At 39.8% G+C, this 20693-nt stretch overlaps 4 protein-coding genes across 4 annotated transcripts; 3 read left to right on the forward strand and 1 right to left on the reverse strand.

Annotated features, from left to right (window-relative positions):
- Positions 1–8331: 8331 nt before the first annotated feature.
- h6pd (hexose-6-phosphate dehydrogenase (glucose 1-dehydrogenase)) lies at positions 8332–13369 on the forward strand. The gene is made up of 5 exons (XM_054617869.1): positions 8332–8442; positions 9184–9850; positions 9935–10052; positions 10167–10436; positions 10547–13369. The coding sequence occupies exons 2-5, from the start codon at positions 9209–9211 to the stop codon at positions 11890–11892; spliced, it is 2376 nt and encodes a 791-aa protein (XP_054473844.1). The 5' UTR covers positions 8332–8442; positions 9184–9208; the 3' UTR covers positions 11893–13369.
- A 144-nt stretch (positions 13370–13513) lies between these two features.
- On the reverse strand, positions 13514–14517 carry LOC129106466 (uncharacterized). The gene is made up of 6 exons (XM_054617871.1): positions 14444–14517; positions 14271–14333; positions 14091–14170; positions 13858–13988; positions 13707–13773; positions 13514–13617 (listed from the first exon to the last, which is right to left on the reverse strand). The coding sequence occupies exons 1-6, from the start codon at positions 14515–14517 to the stop codon at positions 13514–13516; spliced, it is 519 nt and encodes a 172-aa protein (XP_054473846.1).
- A 486-nt stretch (positions 14518–15003) lies between these two features.
- On the forward strand, positions 15004–16290 carry rbp7b (retinol binding protein 7b, cellular). Its single transcript, XM_054617870.1, has 4 exons — positions 15004–15087; positions 15355–15533; positions 15675–15776; positions 16017–16290. Exons 1-4 carry the CDS (start codon positions 15015–15017, stop codon positions 16068–16070), a joined length of 408 nt encoding a protein of 135 aa, XP_054473845.1. The 5' UTR covers positions 15004–15014; the 3' UTR covers positions 16071–16290.
- Positions 16291–16319: 29 nt separating this feature from the next.
- On the forward strand, positions 16320–20009 carry cenps (centromere protein S). The gene is made up of 5 exons (XM_054617872.1): positions 16320–16399; positions 16521–16644; positions 18228–18261; positions 18441–18507; positions 18697–20009. Exons 1-5 carry the CDS (start codon positions 16370–16372, stop codon positions 18808–18810), a joined length of 369 nt encoding a protein of 122 aa, XP_054473847.1. The 5' UTR covers positions 16320–16369; the 3' UTR covers positions 18811–20009.
- The last annotated feature ends 684 nt before the right edge of the window (positions 20010–20693 follow it).

Consider the following 20693-nt stretch of genomic DNA (forward strand, 5'->3'; position numbering starts at 1 on the left):
AATCCAAAGAAAGATGGTCTCACCTTTGAAATATAAAACTACCACTAATTACCTTTGCCCTTAAAGTCACATATCAAATAATCACCCATAAACAACCATAACAAAATCCCCCTTTGTTCGTTGCTCAGTATTATTTATCTTATTAGATTCGTATTAGTTGTGTATTCAACTTATCCCAGACTGAGGTCACTATAATCCTCCTCGTCTGACAAGTGAGAGTGGGTGGGGGGGTTGAGGGAATGACTGAGAGTGAAATCTCCTTCAGTAAGGACCCGTGTTAAATGTAATGGGTGTTGGCAAAGGGGCCTAATAAAGATGACAGCACACATTCATATGCATTCGTTTGTTGGCTCAGCTTGACAAAGTCTGCCTCGCAGGCTTAACAAAGGGGAGGAAGGAAGCCAGGGGCTGAGGGGAATGCCTGGGGGTGTGGGCCGACACACACACACACACACACACACACACACACACACACACACACACACACACACACACACACACACACACACACACACACACACACACACACACACACACACACACACACACACACACACACACACACACACACACACACACACACACACTTGCGTCCTGCGGTCTCTCAAGTCTGAAGTTATAGCAGTGACAGCTGGGCTAGCACGCTCTGCATGGGCTCATTCTCTCTTTAGCAGCTGACCCCTCCTCTCACACACACACACACACACACACACACACACACACACACACACACACACACACACACACACACACACACACACACACACACACACACACACACACACAAACACAACGAGAGGTTCAGGAAAGCACATACTCAAACAGGCACATACACAGGATGCTCCATCCTGTTTACTGTTTACATTTCACAGTGGCTGGCCAACTTGGGAGGGCTATACAGCGTGATCACAGGCATTACAGCTGTTTGTGAGGTAATGGTGTGTGTGTGTGTGTGTGTGTGTGTTTGTGTGTGTGTGTGTGTTTTCTGTGTAGCCCACATTACATTGGGATTAAACTAAAACACGTTGTTGAGATGAAAAGGTAAGAAAAGATACTTTTACTGAGCCCTTTAAGGAGTTATTTTCTTAGAAATTGAGATTGATAGTCTTGTCTTGTCTTTGAACAGCTCCAGAATAGCTACTAAATGGATCTGGTGAGATTTATTTTTTACAACGTACTGTGCAGCTTGATTTTCATATTTTTCCTATAAAATGTGAACATCCAAACAACACAAGAAACTATCAGTTGGGGATAGAAAAACAAGAGTAACTCACAATTTTAGGTGGTACAATTTTAAGAATAAAAACATTTTTAAAAGGTAAAGCTGAAGGTAAAGGTAAAGTCTAATTTTAGATGCTAAATTACATTATGTGTATTAGATGTGATCATGGAGCTGCTGAGTCAAGTTGCTGTAACGACCACAACTGTTCAGAGGAGGAAAAGAGAGGACCATAAAGGGCGACAGTCAGTGTGGTCAACAACACTTGGACCATTATTTGGCCAAAAGGGCACCTGCTTTGTTTGAGGTAGGTCTGGGTTCAGGAAGTGATGACATGAGACAGCTGGACAATGCAGAGCAAACAGGAGCTAAATGTTTATCCACTCAAAGTCAGCAGTTTGTATTATTCTAATGTTTTATTCCTGTTTTAAAAATGTAAGAGGTTCAGTGTAGACTATAGCAGCTTGCTGATAAATTGCAGAGGACAGCTGTTATTTTTCAGTTGGAAATGGAGAATTTAGAGCTCATGGCATTTGATTGATGAGCTTCCGACTTTGAACGTCAATGACTCAAGTACAAAGCAGCTATACCACACAGACACCAACAGAGGTCCCTCTTGTGTGGATAATACACATTGGGTCTACAGCTGCCCCCAAGTGACGGGCAGCAGCCAATGACACCAACTACAGCTCATAGAAGACAAATAGGTGTACAGATGTTTAATAATCTAATATTCTTAACCTTTTTTAAGACGTCAAAAGAGCATTTGGACTCCATCACTACAAGAAAAGTTTGTTTTGCTGATAAATGTGAAAAGCGTTTTCTTATATTGCTTGACTTAAATTACTCTGATATTTGCTGCAAGTGGGACTATAGACTTTAAAAGTTTGCAGAGAAAGACAGGATGAAAGGGAGAGGGGACTCGTACATTGAGGGCCCCCTTTAACAACTTTGGTACATTACTTTAAATCCATACAATGTCAAATGTTACTTATATTAATAAATCCTTAATCTAATATCTACAGCGTACCAATTACAAATATCAATCTAAACAGACTGTATCAGTTTTAAGTGTATCTTATTTTGGACATTGCACTTTTGGGTTGCTTTACAACATAACATGTGTTAAAGGAGTCGTTAGCTGAAGCAAGTTATCGTGGTAATGACTTATAGTATTTGTTTTGACCTCATGTAGCCTCTTGTACAGTGTCATATTGGCTTATGTCCACATCATCTTTTGGCCAGAAACCCAGCTTTTTTCTTTTTACCTATTTATTTCCCCCCATACAATAATTTTCAAGACAGACAATTGCACCAATTTAGATTTCTGTAATTCCCCCCTCTGAACCTTGCACCTATAGATTACATTACATTACATTACAGTCATTTAGCAGACGCTTTTATCCAAAGCGACTTACAATCAGTAGTATATTACATATCATTCACCCATTCACACACTGATGACAGGGCTACCATGCAAGGTGCCACCATCAGACTCTAAATAACATTCATCATCCAGTCCACACTGATGGCAAGCCTTCGGGAGCAACTTGGAATTAAGTGTCTTGCCCAAGGACACATCGACTGCCGAAGCCGGGTATCGAACCAAGATCCCACCAGTGATGCATTTTTGTTGATGAGGTTCCAGAAGCACTTTTTTTCTGCAGCTGAAGTAGAAAGAACCCCCCATTTTAAACTGTATCCACCTAAAGCTATTGTACAACCTAGTCTTTAAAAACACACAACCTCCATCTGCAGCTGTAAGCAGCAGAACAGTGTCACGTGACCGATGCAGGAAGCGTTTATTGATGGTGTATCGTCGTCCATGCCACCACGGGGCAGGTTCGTATCCAATTAACTTTTTCTAAGTCTGCCAGCTGCTGTTGCATGCTGTTCTGTGTAGTTGTTTAATAGCAATAGTTCCTGTTAAATAGCAGTAAAAAATAAATAAGATTGTGGAGCATTCTTTGTTTGTAACGTAAGCGGAAGTGAAGTTTGACAGCTAACTAACAGGTGGAATCGTTGTCATGTCGACCGAGCCGTTCATCTGTCGTAAAGTAGACAACAAAGGGGGGCTTGTAAAGTTTAATAATACATTCGCTGTAAATGACGCTGCGTAGAGTGACGCTACGTAAAGTGACGCTACGTCGTATAAACATGACGCTGCGTAAAGTGACGCTACGTGGTATATACACAGGGAACCATAGATATATATATCTATGCAGGGAACTGTCCGTTAGGGGTTGCGTTAAACTTCGTTACGTTACGTAGCACTACGTTACGTTACGTAGCACGTTCACGACGTTGGTGAACGTTAGTGAAGTTTCTAACGTTACTGGTTACTTTTCGTTATGTGCATTATACTACAATAAAACAACAATATATATGGGGAAAATATAAACAATATATGTAAATGATGTACACTAAAATATATAAAACTATATAACAAATTATGCTGAAAATGGGATTTATGATTAAGTGTCATGACCATGGCCATGTCTCTGTTTATTCCTTGTGTTTCATGTGTTTTCCCTTGTTTGGTTATCTCTGTGTGTGTGTCTCTGAGGTGGGTGTGTCACCCCTCCCACTCTCTCACCACACTCTTCCCTCACTCACCTAATCACCTCATCAGCACAAGCATACTCACCTGCTCCAAGCCACACACCTGCCTTCTATCTACTCATCAACTCTGCAGTATTTAAACACCAGTCTCACACACACACTCACTGCCAGATCGTACTCCGCATTATGCCAGACCTTCCAGCGTTATCCCCCGGACTGATTTCCCGTTGCCGACCCTGCCTGCCTGCCTGCCTGCCTGTCTGGACTTACCTGCCTTGCCTGTGCCCCGGTCAACGACTCAGCCTTCTGTCCCCGACCCCGAGTTTAACCTCCGCTTCCTCTGATTTCTGTCTGCCTGATCCCCTGCCTGTTTCCCTCTGTGAGTCTTATCCTGCCTGTCTGTATGCTCAGTTCTCTGCTTTAAATAAAGCGCCAGAACTGTATCCGTCTCCTGGTCGTTCTGCTTTTTGGGTCCACACCACATTCCGTAACATTAAGTGTGGAAAAAAATGCATGAATAGTATAATTAAACAAGAATATTTGTTTAAATAGACAATATAAATAAGTAAACCAGAGTATTGCACAGTTGAATTATAGATAATGGGGGTGTAGCTTCTAATAGGTGTACAAAATAATAAATATACATGTATGTTGTATGTAAATTTACAGCACTTAATCAAATGAACACATCTACTGTTTCTAGACGAGACATGGGTCTATTTGATCCTAAATACAATGTAATCTTTAAGTTGTTATCGTCTGTAACAATATGATACGCCTGTCGTCATAGTTTGAGCAATTTATGACTAAATGTTTGTTCAGGTTATCATATGGAACCATTTGTATGGAGCTTGTTTCATGATGAACCCAAAACGGCGTTGCATATGTTCAGTAAGCGCAAATCAGCTTGGTTTAGGCCCAATCCCAATGTCCCCCTTTAAGCTTTAAACCCTGAACTCTCTGGAACTCTCTGGGACCACGATGACACCAAAACATGTTATGTACAATATGTTTATTTTTATTTTTTTACTGTCTGATTTGTATGTCTTCCAGGCTCTTGCCTTACCAGACAAGAGGCAAAGGTCAAATCATTTATTTACTCGTATTTGTTAAAAAAAGCTTCAGAGAGCAAAATTAATAAAATAAATGGTTGATGAATAAACCAGTTGTGTAAGAGTCTCTGCTTGCATTCCTCTGATTTCATGTGCTTTTATAAACCATCTTCAATCCTTAATGTTAATGTTTCTTTGTAAATTGAATATACCACACTCTTCATTTGTTTACGCCACCAGGCTTCCTCTCTGGTAACCCCGTGTTTAAAGTCACAATGCTATGAATTGTGGCAAAGAAATGCAGACTTACAGACAGTGTTCATAAAGGACTGGAAATGTCTGCGAGAGAGCCCTCAAGCACTTGACCATTTGACAGAGGGGCCACCCTAAACCCTCACTGACTCTGCAGGAGTACGCCTCAAAGTCTGTGAGTCTGTGAGTGTGGACGTTGGGATTGAGCCATAGACTAGCTGTTAATGGTTTTATAACCAACTTCCACTGCCTGCAGGTTTGGGATAATATTGCAGACCCTCCAAGTATACGTGCAAAAGGAGTGGTTGTGGGTTGGAGGGGGTGTAGGGGATGGTTTGGATTCGGGCTGACGTGTGTGTGTCACAAGCCATGCATACATTTATTTAAGCTGCTGTGTTCCCTTAAAGGCACATGATTTTTGGGAAATGTAGCAAAACATTTTGGGCTCATAGAACTTGGCGTTGTCTCTTTAAAAATGAATCAATATTTTATGACACCAGAACATGTTATGTACAATAATGGGCTGATTTGAACGTCTTCCAGGCTCTTGGCTTACCTGACAAGATGTAAATGTCAAATAATCTATTTACTAGTATTTTGGGCTCATAGAACTTCAAGTTGTCTCTTTAAAAATGAATCAATATTTTAAACTGGAACAGTTGGCCGAAACAAAATGGTATGTTCACGTGTAATCCAAATACAGAAATGTTATTAAATATGTCTTCAAAATTTTAATCTCCATTTATTTCCAGCTTTTCTTTTTCTTCAGAAAAATGTGACTTAAAAAAAACAAAAATTCTCCAGTATATTAACCATTTAAGATCACCACAAAACGTTGCCATCTTTGTTTGGTGGATGAAATAGAGTAACACTTTGTGAACTAAATTAAAAATATTCAACAGAGGGAATCATTTTCAGCTGGACACAGTAAATGAGTATAAAAATGTCCTATGTGCTCTGTCTTTCAGTGTTATCAATTTGAACGTTGGCCACATTTGCATACGTTCACCTTGTTATTCATGTGTTGAGTTTAAGGTACTATTGAGGTTGAACGTTATTTTGCATGAAGCACACAGGTGGAAAAGTTGCTGATTACAGATAACTTGACAGCCAAATTAAGTTCTTTGAATCTTCACTATGTGACAGAAAGTATCTTTTGGATGCCTTTGTCATTCACAAGCTATTCACAAGGGTAATACTTCACATCTTTTTGTTAAACCATGTTCCAAATTCAACAGACTGTCGGCTAAAGATTGTCGTTAACTTCAGGCTAAAGACTTGAATACTAGTCACAAAGCAGGACTGTTGAATGGGCTCACCAGTTCCTTATGATGAAGAGTGAATAGTTGAAACATCCCTTGCAGAAGAATCATGTTATTTACTGCAGGCCACTTGACTGTGACTAATGTGGCCACAAAGATTCAAACAAGATGCAGCCATATATCCCTGCAGTGCTTTCTTCAGTGATCAACAAACCTGCTCAGTCCTAAGACAAGTCCTCATTGTACGTGGGGGCAATGTGCTCTGGTGGTTTTGTTTGAAAGTTGAAATCTCTTTAAAGGAATTTCTCCAGAGAATACAAGAATGTGTGACGGTTAGTTGAGGATCATGTTCAGCAGAAGAGAAGATGGCCTTTTTTGCTCATTCTGTTTGGCAAGTTTGATGGAGTGATCCGTCAATTTGGAGCGTGTATGTGGTGGAATCATGTGTTGTTGGAAGAGCTGCACAGGAATGCTATCGAAAGCTGAATGAAGAGAGTGTCTTTTCAGATGATATGCCGCTTAATTGATTCGTGAGTAGTTAAAGCAGAAAAGTAACAGGCTGGAAGCCAACAGAGAAAAAGTGAAGAGTACAAGTGGTATGTGTTTAAAAAAAGCAATGTAGTGAGCGATGAAAACAAAATGTCTTTGTCTTTTAGCAGTCGCCTTTTGTATGTTGTTAATCCTCATATAATATTTGACTAGGGCTGTTGTTAATAAAAAAATATATATTTTGACTGCAGTGATCCTTGACAAAGTAAATCAGACCTAAATTTCAGCTGTTGGTTTAGCAGTGAGGTGGCCTTTGCTGTTTGCATTGCTACTGTGTAAACACAATTGTGGAATAGAGGGATTCCAGATGTTGCATTCAGTCATAAAATGAGCTTCATACTGTGGGTGTTCTGTTCAAAGTGTACAATTTTCAGTCCCCCTACAGAGAGGGGGGTAAAATAAAGTGTTCTCTGTCATTAAAAACACCTAGACCTCGACTTTAACTACAGCTCTATGACGCTACTTGGCTGCAAAAAATTAAAGCGGCATGTGTATTAACACAAACTTAGATTCCTCACATATAAGGTCTGTTTTTCATCTGACAAATGTCTGTGAAGGCAATAATTAAGACATTTTATCTACACGGGTGATTTGAAATGTGTGTTGGTGTCCCTTTTGTTTTGCACATTGTGGTGAGTGGAGATAATTAACTGTCTTAAAGATATTTACCATCTGACTCCTATTAGTTTTTGGGATATGTGACTGCCTGATCTTATGTCCTTTCATTATTTGAATCTGTGCTCGAGATGTTAACTGAATTGAATATGGATCATCATAATTCCACAATTGAAGGACTGATCCCAGCTGCATCATTCCTATGATCAGTTTTGACCTTTGGCAGACATTAATATTTTAAGATGGTTTAAATGGGAACTTTTTTACACATCAAGTAAAGAAGTCTGACTACGCCTAAAAGCTTGGAGCTCTACCGCTTAAGAGCAAGAAGACAATTTGGGTACAAGCCCTTAAATATTTTTAAGATATATTTATGACCCGACAGGCTGTCCAGATAGCTTTGATAGATTAATCGAGCTAGCACCTGAAACACTTTACTTTCTTGACTCAAGTCACTTACAAGTATTTTTAAATAAATATTTGTACTGTGTCACTGTGAGCTGACAAACTTACCATGTATTCATTGATAGTCAAAATGCACACATGCTTGAGGGTGGCAATTGCTTGCACAGGAGAAGGCGTTGTCTTCGGCGTACTCTTTCTGAACCTTTTGCCTTTGTTGCAACCTTCCTATCTTGCTAAATACCTTGTTTTAGGCCATTTTAGGTCATTGCAGAATCATCATCAAGAGATAGTAGAACATTCCCAGCGCTCTGTCAACAGCAGAGCCGTTTTACAGGAAACTCAATGCCCCTGAGCAAAGTGCAAGGTCTACACCCCTTGCTCCACCAGTATACTAGGATCCACTGATCATTACGCTCAGAACTATATTAGTTCACCAAATCACCAGCTCTCAAGGGACTTTAAAGCAGCTGGAGAAAGACACAGTGCCAAGTCATTTATTGCTCATCTTCCTTGCCTGGAAATTGGTGTAAGTTCCAGGGTATTTTTCAAGGTTATATTAACTCTTACTTTATATTTATAGCGTTTAGATTATGTATGTTTTGACTCTTAGATGTTTAAATGGGACTTTTAATTTTGATTGTTCAAAACATTTTCATGAATATTTGACGTTACAAAAAAACTTCAGCTGTATCTACTGCATGTGTACGTTTTTAAAAATGTGATTGTGAATTTGTATCTCACTTGTAGCTTTTCTGCAATGTGGCATTCATGAGACAAAGGGGGCAACTTATGTGTTCAAATTGCTTTTTATCTAAAACATTTATAGCTGAAAAATTAGCTGATAATTCAATGAGTTGATCAAGAGAAAAGCGATTTAGCAAGTATTTTTGATGTATTGATTGTTTCAGTCGGAAATGCAAAATATTTGCTTTCTAGCCTCTAGATTGTGATGGATTGTTGCTTTTCTTGGAGACATCTTATAGTAAACTGAACATCTTTGGGTTTTGGACTGGAAAGGACAAAGACATTTGAATACATCACATTGGGCTCTAGGAGATTATAATGGGCATTTTCTTCAGTATTTTCTGGCATTTTATAGATAAAATAAATGATCAAGAAAATAATTACAATTTTGAAAAAAACGTTTTATTGCAACCCTATAAACATACATTTTCATGCTTGGTGTTAATCAAATATTAATCTTTGATATGATTTTGATATGGATATTGACCTACACGTATTGTCTCTCCTGGCTGTGTTCATACAGGAGTTCAGACAGTTAGGACCAGAGCATGTTTGTGACTGCGCTCCTGCTTCTGGTCGCTCTGTGTGCCAAGGGAGGACATGGCGAGGAGAGAGCAGAGGCACAGAGAACCGGCCATGTTTCAGTGGTCATAGTGGGAGGCACAGGTGACCTGGCAAAGAAGTACCTGTGGCAGGGCTTCTTCCAGCTGTACGCTAACCAGGTCGGAAGTGGAAACACCTTTTCCTTCTATGGCGGAGGACTGTCACCTGCCGACACGGCCACACCGGTCCTCTTTGAGATCCTTAAGGCGGTGTCCTGCTCAAAGGATGTATCACAGGAGCGCTGTGCTCTGCTCAAAGAGCAGTTCCTGCGGCTCGCACAGTATCGGCAGCTGAAGACCTTAGAGGAATACCAGGATCTGGCCAAGCACATTGAGCAAGAGCTTCAACAAGAGGGAATGACCGAGGCAGGCAGGCTATTCTACCTCTCAGTACCAGCCTTTGCATATGCAGATGTGGCTGATAAGATAAATAATAGTTGTAGGCCGACTGGCGGGGCGTGGCTGAAAGTGGTGCTAGAGAAACCTTTCGGACATGACTTCAGGAGTGCTCAGGTACTTGCAACTCAGCTCGGGAACTCCTTGAAGGATGAAGAAATGTACAGAATTGACCATTACCTGGGGAAACAGGTGAGAAAAAGTTACAGTGTGTGCTCGTCACCGTGAGTCTGTAATTCAGATGTGTGAACTCACGGTATGTTTTTCTGTGAAAAGGTGGTTGCAAAGATACTTCCATTCAGAATAGAGAACAAGAAGTTTCTGGATCCCATCTGGAACAAGCACCACATCGAGAGGGTGGAGATCATAATGAAAGAGACCCTTGACGTTAAAGGTGATTTTAAAAATGTAATTACTAATACTGTAATAAATTATTTTGCGATATGAGAAAGTAGCAAGAATTGCTTTAATACAATCATGTGTTCTCTCTTTGTCGTTTTGTCCTCAGGTCGGATTTCCTTCTATGACCAATACGGGGTGATCAGAGATGTGCTACAGAACCACCTGACTGAGGTCATGACCCTGTTGACGATGAGGCTTCCCGTGAACCTCAGCAGCAGTGAAGAAGTCCTCCAAAACAAGCTGCAGATCTTCAGTTCCATGCTGCCTTTGGGAAAGAATCAGGTTGTGGTCGGCCAGTACCAGGCATACCAAGCAGCAGTTCAGCAGGAGATGAATAAGACCAAAGGTCATGTCAGTCTCACACCAACATTTGCAGGTAATGGCTTTTCTTTTAAATCGTCATGATTTTTTTGTATTCTATACTAAAACACTTGCCAATCAACGAATATGGTTCTTCTAATAATTGATCCTCTTTGTGTCTTCCAGCTGTTTTGGCACACATCGATGAGGCCCAGTACGAAGGTGTGCCAATCCTTTTGATCTCAGGGAAGATGTTAGATGAACGGGTGGGATATGCACGCATACTTTTCAAGAATGACATCTTCTGTATTCAGAACCCCGATAGCGTCCACTGCAAGCCCAAACAAATAGTTTTCTACTTTGGGCATGGCAATCTTCAATATCCAGCAATTCTTGTGAGTAAGAATTTATTCCGGCCAGTTTTGATGGACGGTGAATGGAAGGAAGTGACGGAGCATAAAGATGTCAATGTTCTAGGTTTACCTATTTCAGACTACTATGTGCAAACTCCAACAAAGCAGAAGGAGGCCTATTCAGAACTTATTTCTCACATTTTCGCTGGAAATAAAAATAGTTTCATTAGTGCTGAAAACCTGCTGGCCTCCTGGGGCTTATGGACTCCACTACTCAATAGCTTAGCCAGCTCTTATCCCCGCATTTACCCCGGGGGAACCGACAATAGAGACCTGCTGGACATCCGTGTGAATGGTAAAGACATCGAATACAACACTGAGGTGGTGATAATCGGCGCTGATCAGATGGGTGGCTCTGCGGCAAACAGTTTCCAAGTAATGCAGGGCAAATTCCGTAGTGCTGACATGGTGTCGGCCTGGCCTGAGGAGCTGGTGGAGAGGCTGGCTGTGGACATTCATGAAGCAGCGGAGGCAGCTGTGCGTGAGGGCGGCGTTTTCCATCTTGCCCTCTCCGGTGGGTCCACTCCCCTCGCTCTGTTCCACAGGTTGGCCCTGCACCACTTCTCCTTCCCCTGGCGCTACACCCATGTGTGGATGGTGGACGAGCGGTGCGTGCCGCTGACTGAGCTGGAGTCAAACTTTCACGGCCTGCACGACCATCTACTGCAACATGTAAGGATTCCCTATTACAACATCCACCCCATGCCAGTGCAGCTCAACCAGCGTCTATGTGTGGAGGAGGACGGAGGAGCGCGGCTGTATGAGAAAGAGATCGGCAACCTGGTTAACGACTCCAGCTTCCACTTTGTGCTGCTGGGCGTCGGCTATGACGGCCACACAGCCTCTCTGTTCCCCGCTAGTAAAGTGGATGAACTGGGGGAGAGTCTGGTGGCGCTCACTGAGAGCCCCATCAAACCTCACCAACGCATGAGCCTCACTTTCAGTGCCATTAACCGAGCTCGTACGGTGGCTCTCTTAGTGATGGGCAAAGGCAAGCATGAACTGATCACCCAGCTGAGCCGAGTGAAGGAAAACCCAGAGAAGTGGCCCGTCACCGGGGTGAAGCCTGATGACGGCAGGCTAGTCTGGTACATAGACTATGACGCACTTTTAGGATAGGCTCATATTGCTTTCAATCAGACTATTTTTTCAATGAGCCAGCAGGACCAGTGGGTTTACATGTTTTAGTTTATTAACTATAATCCCCTTCAGGTCTCCCTCTGAAGCTACTCCCCCAAAATAACCATAATGAACCTAAACAACAACCTATTGTTAGTACACACAGCTGTCAACCCAGCAGCTCGTGAAAGACTGCTGATGCACAATGAGTGCAGGTTGGCTGATTACAGTCATTACAGTCCTGCAACAGATACAAGATATAGATTTAGATTTTGTCACAGGATTTATTGATTTCTGTAGTGAAGTAATGAGATTACATTACCCGCCCTAGCTCTTCCTTTACTGCTGTATTTTTCTACTTTATTCCATCAGGTTGCTTTCAGGAATGTTGAGTCTTTACAATATGAAATTCATTCAAATCTCTCTCTGTGTGTGTGAAATACATATGCAGACTTATTTTCATAGTTTATGCCTATATATGTGTGAGATGAGTGAAAATCTAGACTACCATTATTCACAGAGTACATGGTATGTAGCACTTTATGCATATCTGTAAACATCTTGTGCCAACTAACAAACTAAGATTTATTACTTATTATTATTTTATTACCCAGGGTGCTTGTATGATCTCAGGTGATTTTGTGAATTGGCAGATGTTCAATTTGTAATCCACACTTCTCGATTGTATGTTTTCTATAGTTAAGTGGCAGTGACCCACTTAACATTTCATCAGTGAGAAAATACTGTGCGACTGGTGTCATTCAAATATATACATACATATAATATTAATATATGTATTATTAATATATGTTCTTGAAATGCTTCAGGTTATTATAATTAAATAAATGAGTGGGTGCACAACTAATAAAGCAGCACATTACTGACCCATTCACATTCCACTGTAAAACAATGTGGAACTAGAATACTTTTTATACATGTAGTCCAAACAAGAGCAGCTTTATTTAGATTATTAATATTTTGATTTATATACCTTCTTTGGATTAGTGTGCCACTGAGTTTCAGCAATCATGTTATTGTGTTTCAGTTTGATCTATCTTGGTGAGCATTATTTCAGCTGAAGAGAGGAGACATTGTCCTGCATCCTGTTTTTGAAAAACAGTAAGGGTGTGTAAAGAGCAAGTAGAAAACAGTCTGTGTTATACAGTCATTACATCTACAAAACATTTCAACATGAATTGTAAGGTGAGCACCACGTGTTGTAATTTTGATTTTCTTTTCATAAATATCTTTTTCCATTTTGTGAGAGTTATAAACTGATTCAAATCGAATGCATTTCCCTTGAAATGTATTGCTATAATCTGTTGCTTTTCCAGTGAGCTAAACCTCTCATTCAGTACTGTATTAATGATTATTACACTGAATAAAGCAAAAGATACATATGTATTAGCTTTCTATGGCTAATAGTTACATGAAACAAATGTCCCAACAAATAAAAAGCAAACAGCTTTGAACAATCGAGACAAAACACCTGCTTTGTAATGTTTTTCTGAAGTGAGCATTAAAACTTGAGAAGGATTAAGTCACTTTCTCATGGTTTAAAGTTACCAGCTGCTGGTGCCATGGAAACCACATGAAATCTTAATGTGTGGAGTATCAGATGTCATCGTGTGACAGCTGGACTGCTTTCCTGCTCATTGTTCCTGCTTGGGTCCGTTGCATGCTTCCTGTTGGTCAACCATAGTCCTCCTCTCACCATGAAAAAACCTGAATAGACACGGGCAGGTGTTACTCCTTTGAACTGACTATCTAGTGTACGAATGGTCTCCATATAATTAATAAGAAATGTCCTTCACCTGTACTGAAAATGGAAGCAGCAGTTAGAATAACAGACACGTAGTACAGCTCCGGGGTGGTTCTGTCCTGTGAATATACATATATATAAAGCGTTTGAATGCTGCAGTTTCTCTACGTCACCTAATGATAACACCTCGTTCATTTTCTTACACATGCTGCCGCTGTCAGAGTCAGGATGGCAGTGCATAGTCCTTGTCCACATGTCAGCAGCCCAAACACATGATAGGAGGCCCACAATCCCTGAGGAACTGGGTCTATCAATGTGAATATCACCGAGAAGCCTATTGAAAGAGTTGAAGTTATTTCCATATTAATCCTTTTTTTGCTTGTGGCATGTCATGCTTTCATTTTTTTTTTAATGTGTCTGATGTGATGGGATTTACCTGAAGCTATGAAGGACAAGGCGACTGAGGCTGATAAGTTGTTCAGAAGAGGCTGCCTGCAGTATCTTGAGGATTTGGGCCTTTTAAACAGAGAAGACGGCGTGATTAATGCCACGTTCCTTCTTGTACAAGTGACCCATGAGCTCCATGGCTCGATGCCATCACCTACGTTCTAGTTACCTTCCCATGACGTAGAACTGGGGGACCAGGACAAGTGCCACGAACACAGCGTTCACTATTTGACTATAAAATGGAATCAAACATCAAAGTAAAACCTGTTGTAATGACATACAGGTTATTTTTTTTTCTATCAGATCAAAACAGAAACTTTTTCTAATGAAAACAGCACTTACAATTTTAACCTCTGATTCCTTGGTATCCATCTGCTGCTATGATACGCCATGAATACCAGCAAGTAGAGAAACATGGATGTTAGACACTCAGGCAGACTCGTGTGTAACACTACTCCTGATGGCTGGATCTGTTCTGCTGAGGAAGTAACTGCTCCAAACGTGAGCAGGAGGGAGGATTGTAGTTCACGCTGCACATGTACAGAGACCTCTGCTGCATATTGTATTCACTGCAAGCTGAGCATCTGTACAGAAATTTAAGCTTGAAGATTAGTTTGCTATGGTTTTGGTCAAAGCTGGCGGTATTAAAGTGATAAAGTATACTCATGAAATTAAAAATAACTCCCAGTGTAGAAGCTTTTCTTAATGACAGGAAAAGAAGAATTTCCTCATATTATGTGTGTATAAAGTCCAGGTCCACCCTCCGGTGCTCCTCCTTGGTATGTGTCCAAGGCAGCAATGCATTACCCTTGCCCCATATTGACAAACAATGAAACATCCCTCCCATTTAGTTTAAATCTGTGAGCTCCTGATACTCACGCATTTCAGTCTTCAGAGAGACAAACATATCAAGATGCCTGTCGACTACAGCGGGACGTGGGACATTGTCAGCAATGTGAATTTTGAGGGATACATGGTCGCACTTGGTAGGTGTCACTTGTTCTTTAAACAGAATTTGAAATATGGTATGTTTTTCTTTCAATGAATGTTTGATTATATCTGAGGAAAACATGAATGTATAGTGGATGGAGCAGGTTAACGCGTGTGAATGTAAAATTGTCCATCAAATAAATGACATGATAAATTACTTGATTCATCACCAGTGGGCATTCATTTGTGTCGATGTCCTGGAGAGTGTTATGTGTCCAGTGAAAGTTAATGTTTTAACAAATGCGTCTTACTTTCACACGCAGGCATTGATTTTGCAACTCGCAAGATTGCCTCGATGTTGAAGCCCCAGAAAGTGATTAAGCAAGACGGAGATTGTTTCACAATCAGGACATTTACTACTTTTAAAAATTACGAGACTTTGTTTAAAATTGGAGAAGAAGTCACAGAGGTGACTAAAGGGATGGACAACCGGTCATGCCAGGTAAAAACTTTAGTAAAAGGTAATATTGTTGTAAGACATTTTGGTGCAAGGAACATCACCCCACAATTTTAAGACAACAAAAAAAATGAAAACATAATATAACGTTTACTGTATTTGTATTTCATGTTTGTTCTCCATCAGACTGTGGTGAACTGGGAAAATGATAAGCTGGTGTGTGTTCAGAAAGGAGAAAAGAAGAACCGAGGGTGGACTCACTGGATTCAGGGAGATGAGCTTCATCTGGTAAGACTACAGTGTTTATTCTGGTGGCCCTTACTGTCCAGTTAGTGCTTGTGATAGTATTTTGTGGATTCATGCGCAAAGAAAATGTATATATTAATTGGTTATACACAAGAAAATGTTGCTCCCCCCTGAAAACTGATATAATTCATGCCACTATATGATCGTTCTAGCATTTATTTATTTATTTATGTACTAATGTATGTTGGAAATGTTTTAAAACTTTATATTTTCTCTCCTCAGGAACTTACTTGTCAGGATCAAGTCTGCAAGCAAATTTATAAAAAGACTTTGTGATCTTGCCTTTTAAAACAATGTCAGATTTCAGAAAACTTTAATCCCAGTATTTCAAAGTAAATAAAACGGCATAAAAAGCCACACAATGTCGTTTCTATACTTTATAAAGAGCATGTAACTTGAGTGTGGGCTAATGTGTGTGATTAAATGTATCCATGATGTAGTACCTCCTCCGGACCGCACGGTGGTGCTGTATAATAAACATTGAATTAAAGTTGTTGGTGTGAACTACTTCTGCCGCGAGTTTTTGTTTTTCCCACTTGAAATGTGTATTTGAAGCCGCTGTGACTGAACGCAAAATGTCTGTTGGTAAAGACGAGACCGAGCAGGTAAGAAGGTTATTGGACGTCTGTGTTTGTCTGTCATCCACGTTGGCTGGTACAGCTGCAGGCAGGTTATTAATCTATATATATATATTTATTGTAATGTGGTGAATTGTTTTGACTTCAGAGGTTAAAGGCAGCAGTCCACTTTGCTGTGGGTGGCGTGTGTCAGAGGATGGTAGAGGACCACCGGAGACAGTTCAGCCGGCAGGTCACAGCAGCGATAGCAGAGACCACGTTCAGACAATGTGGTGGGTTTGTGTGTCAAACAAGGATACTAGTGCAGCAGAAACCAAACACAAACAACACACACACACACACACACACACACACACACACACACACACACACACACACACACACAGTGCATGAACAGGAATCACATCTTAGTTTACTAGGGTTATCTGTTTGTTTTTGTTCAGGAAACAAACTTATAACACTTTATTGGTATATTTGCACATTTTATGCAAAAGTAGTCATCATGCAGAATGTCATTTCACATAATTGGATTATTTAAAGAGACTAAATCAAATCAATTGTTAAAGAGTAAAAAGTATTTTTTTTTCATTTTGACATGTAATGGAGTAAAAGTATAATAGTAGTAGATAGATAGATAGATAGATATAGATATTGATATTGATATTTTTTTATTTTCGTGTCATGCACAAAAACGTGCCCAACCCTCATGGGTTTACAAGACACCAACAGTACAGCTGCAGTGGATCCACATCTCATCAGGTCACATTTGATTACAAAATGACATGTTGCTTCACCGCTCCATCTTAAACAAAACATTCTGCCTTCTCTCCCAGGCCTGGCAAATATAATCTGCTACAAAGAAGGCTCTTTTCCTAAAACACAACTTGAGTTTTTCATAGTCATCCAGCCAAAAGAAATCAACATAACTGGAAGTCATTTTACTGAAGAGGACATCCCTTATGTCCTCGTAGACAGGACAGTAAAACAAAAAGTGTACCTCATTTTCAATTTCACCGAGCTCACATGACAAACAGGTTCTGTCCTCCTCTGGAGTGGAATGAAACCTACCGGTCTCTAGGGCTAATGGTAATGTTCCATTAATGTAGTAGCATTAAATGTAAATACAACATAAAGCACCTCAATATTGGAATTTTGTACATTACTTGAGTAATTGTACTTGAGTTTAGTACTTGCGTTGAATTATATTGTAGTGTTTGCATTTTTTTTTTAAATCCTTGTTTAAATGCATTTATCAATACCGAATTTTGTAAAACTTCCATACAGATCTTCAGCAGCATGCAGCCCGGTATAATAATTAAATCTCTCACCCAGAATGCCCAAATGTAACCAAAACACTATCAAAAAAGAAATAGAGGATGTCTCAGTTATCTTTCTCTATTTATCAACTGTTTGTCCATTGTTCATGGCACTGCCACGACAAATAACACACTCCTCACCGTCTCATGGCCACTCTGCTCCCTCCGTGTGTCTGGGGGTTAACATACAATAACGTTTACAAATATTAGCTCTTTTGGTGTCTACTTATATTTGATATTTTCATGTATGAAAACAAAGCTTTCATAGTATGCTGCTGTCTTATAGTTCTATTTTATTTTTATTTTATTGCTGTCTTATGTATAATATATAATATTTTATTTATTATCTTAGTCTGTTTACCCTGTACTTGAGCTGCTGCAACACCTGAATATCCCCCATGGGAATCAATAAAGTAATATCTATCTATCTCTATATACTCATGTATGTAAATAGAGCTGGACAAAATATCAACAACAGTCAACATAACTGTATTTCCTAATTGCCACAATCTAAATTAAAACCCCTCACTTTTTTTCAGATATATTTGCTAAAGACCTGGAGGCCTTTGCAAGGTGAGAATCTTTATTTTTGTTACCATTTCAACAGATGAGTTAACCATGTGCTGTCTTTTCATTTAAAAAAAATACCTGGTGAGGTCTTTTGTTCATTTGTCTCAGTACAAGCAATTAGAACTAATATTATCTCCATTTTCCATAATACATCTAAGTTACAATCTAATCTTTGATTTCAGGCATGCTAAAAGAAGCACGGTGTCTTCAGAAGATGTAAAGCTCGTAGCCCGTCGTAGTACTGCATTGGTGAGTTATTTCAACTGTATTGTCAAAAAGGAATTACAGAACACATTCTCAAATACATCAGTTAACCAATCAATGTTGGCCACTCAAACACATTCCATCCTAGTAATGCAGAATACTGAAACCATGTAGGGGTATATATTCTACAGTAGACATCAAACTTAATGTTTAATTCGCCTTTATTTATTTCAGTCGATCTACATACAAAATAAAAGTGAAGAACTGAACCAGGAGCAGAGGGAATTGAAAAAGAAGAATACTGGGAAGAGGAAGAGCAGAGACACTGAGGAGGAGAGCAGAGAATAAGGACAAGACACAGGCAGACCTGCAGCGCCTCACTTGTGCCCAACATTCAAATAAACATTAAAGCTGATTAATACATGACAATAAGTGTCATTAAAAGTTGCCATAGACATTATTTTATGGTAATTATGCATTTCAATTTTCAAGGATTCTACAGAAATAAATCTTTATACATTATTTGTTCTACCTACACTTTCTGCAGATCTGGAGAAAATAACTTGACTTTTTTGTCGTGGGTCCTGTTGATGTAATATCATATTGTAGTGCATTGGCACTAGTATGACACACAATAAAAACGATGTATGATCGCATTATAAAAATAATAAAGCTTTTTTTTGTCAAATTTACACTGACTACAAGAACTCTGCTAAATGATTTACCAGCCTTGTTTTTCCAAACTTACACAACTTATCTTACTCTGTATTTTACACTTGGGGACAACTTAAATGTATCGTTACTGTCAGGGAAACTACCCATTATGTAAACTCAGTGACCACTTTAGGTACACCTGTATAATCAAATGCAATCCAATACATCTGTCATACAGTCTGTTATTTTTGTTGATACTTAAACTATTACCTCCACAGTTAGTGTTGCTGTTATAATGCTCTGCAGTATTTACAGGTGTCTCTAATATTCTGCCCGCCTTGTGTAGGTAAATAGGGAGGACCAACAAATTAAAAACCCAACATAATGTAGTACAGTACAACACCACCTATGACCTCAGTGTTAACCATAACTTAATTTACATATTTACAACAATGATAAAAAAAAAATTACAACATTTTGAACTCCCTGAATCTAGAAATGACAGAACTGTTGTATTGATTTGCAATAGATTGTACAGGTGTAGTTAATAAAGCAGCAATAAGTGAATATGCCCTCTAAAAATCACCAATTACAAAGCTCAGCAATGTGCCATTAGTGTTTTTATTACCTGAGCCAAAGTCTTGAGGTAACAGCACATTTCTGAGCTCATCTACACACAAAGAACCCCCCTAGAACTTCCCTCCAAACTTAAAAGTAGCTGTGGATAATCAAAAAGGGATAATGAACTCCGACAAGCTATCAAAAGCAGCAAAAAGACAGGTACTACCCCATGTCATGTCTGAGAAGGCCACACACTGAAAGTGTTGGAACTTCCGTCTTCATCCTTCAGTCAGGGTTCAAACGGAGACCTCGACCAGCAGAGCCCAAGGTCCCTAGATATGTGAATCGAATTAGATGTTTTTTTATTTGACAAACTGACCCAAAGTAATGTAAACTAAGCATCTATTCAAATGAACTTTATTAGAGAACCCCCTTCATTTGACATGTTTTTAAACACCTCACAAACACAAGAGCTACTGGGATCCATTGGACACACCACTCCACGTTCTCACACCATCACTCGCGTCCCCCAGAGTCTTCAGCAGGTTGTCATCCACATCAAGTACACACTTACAGATCAGTTCAATAACAGGAAAGCACACACCATACAGCATTCAAATCAGGTAATATAAGCAATACAAATATTCATCACAACATTCCACTACATTTTGATATTTCTGCACTTGAAAGACATACTTAATTAAGAGTAAGGGAAAAACTTGCAAAGACTTTAAAAAAAAAATAATCCTTGAAGTACTACTTAAAGAATGTCCATGTTAGGGGAGGCGCTCGTAGCATCCGCAGCTTCCACTCACACATTCAGAAAGCAGTCAAATTCGGGCTCTTTCACTGCACAGCCAGTCCGTTTCACGCTTCTCTCCGTTCGCTCACTCATCGCTTCACTCTTCGCCACAAGCCATCCTCAATCGCACTCATCAGTTCTTAAAATGTCAGTTGGGCAGTTCTTTCCATTTAAAAGTGGATAAAAGTGAAAACACCCACCGTCTCTTAGAACA

This window comes from Anoplopoma fimbria, chromosome 17 (genome assembly GCF_027596085.1).
Source record: "Anoplopoma fimbria isolate UVic2021 breed Golden Eagle Sablefish chromosome 17, Afim_UVic_2022, whole genome shotgun sequence".
Lineage (NCBI taxonomy): Eukaryota > Metazoa > Chordata > Actinopteri > Perciformes > Anoplopomatidae > Anoplopoma > Anoplopoma fimbria.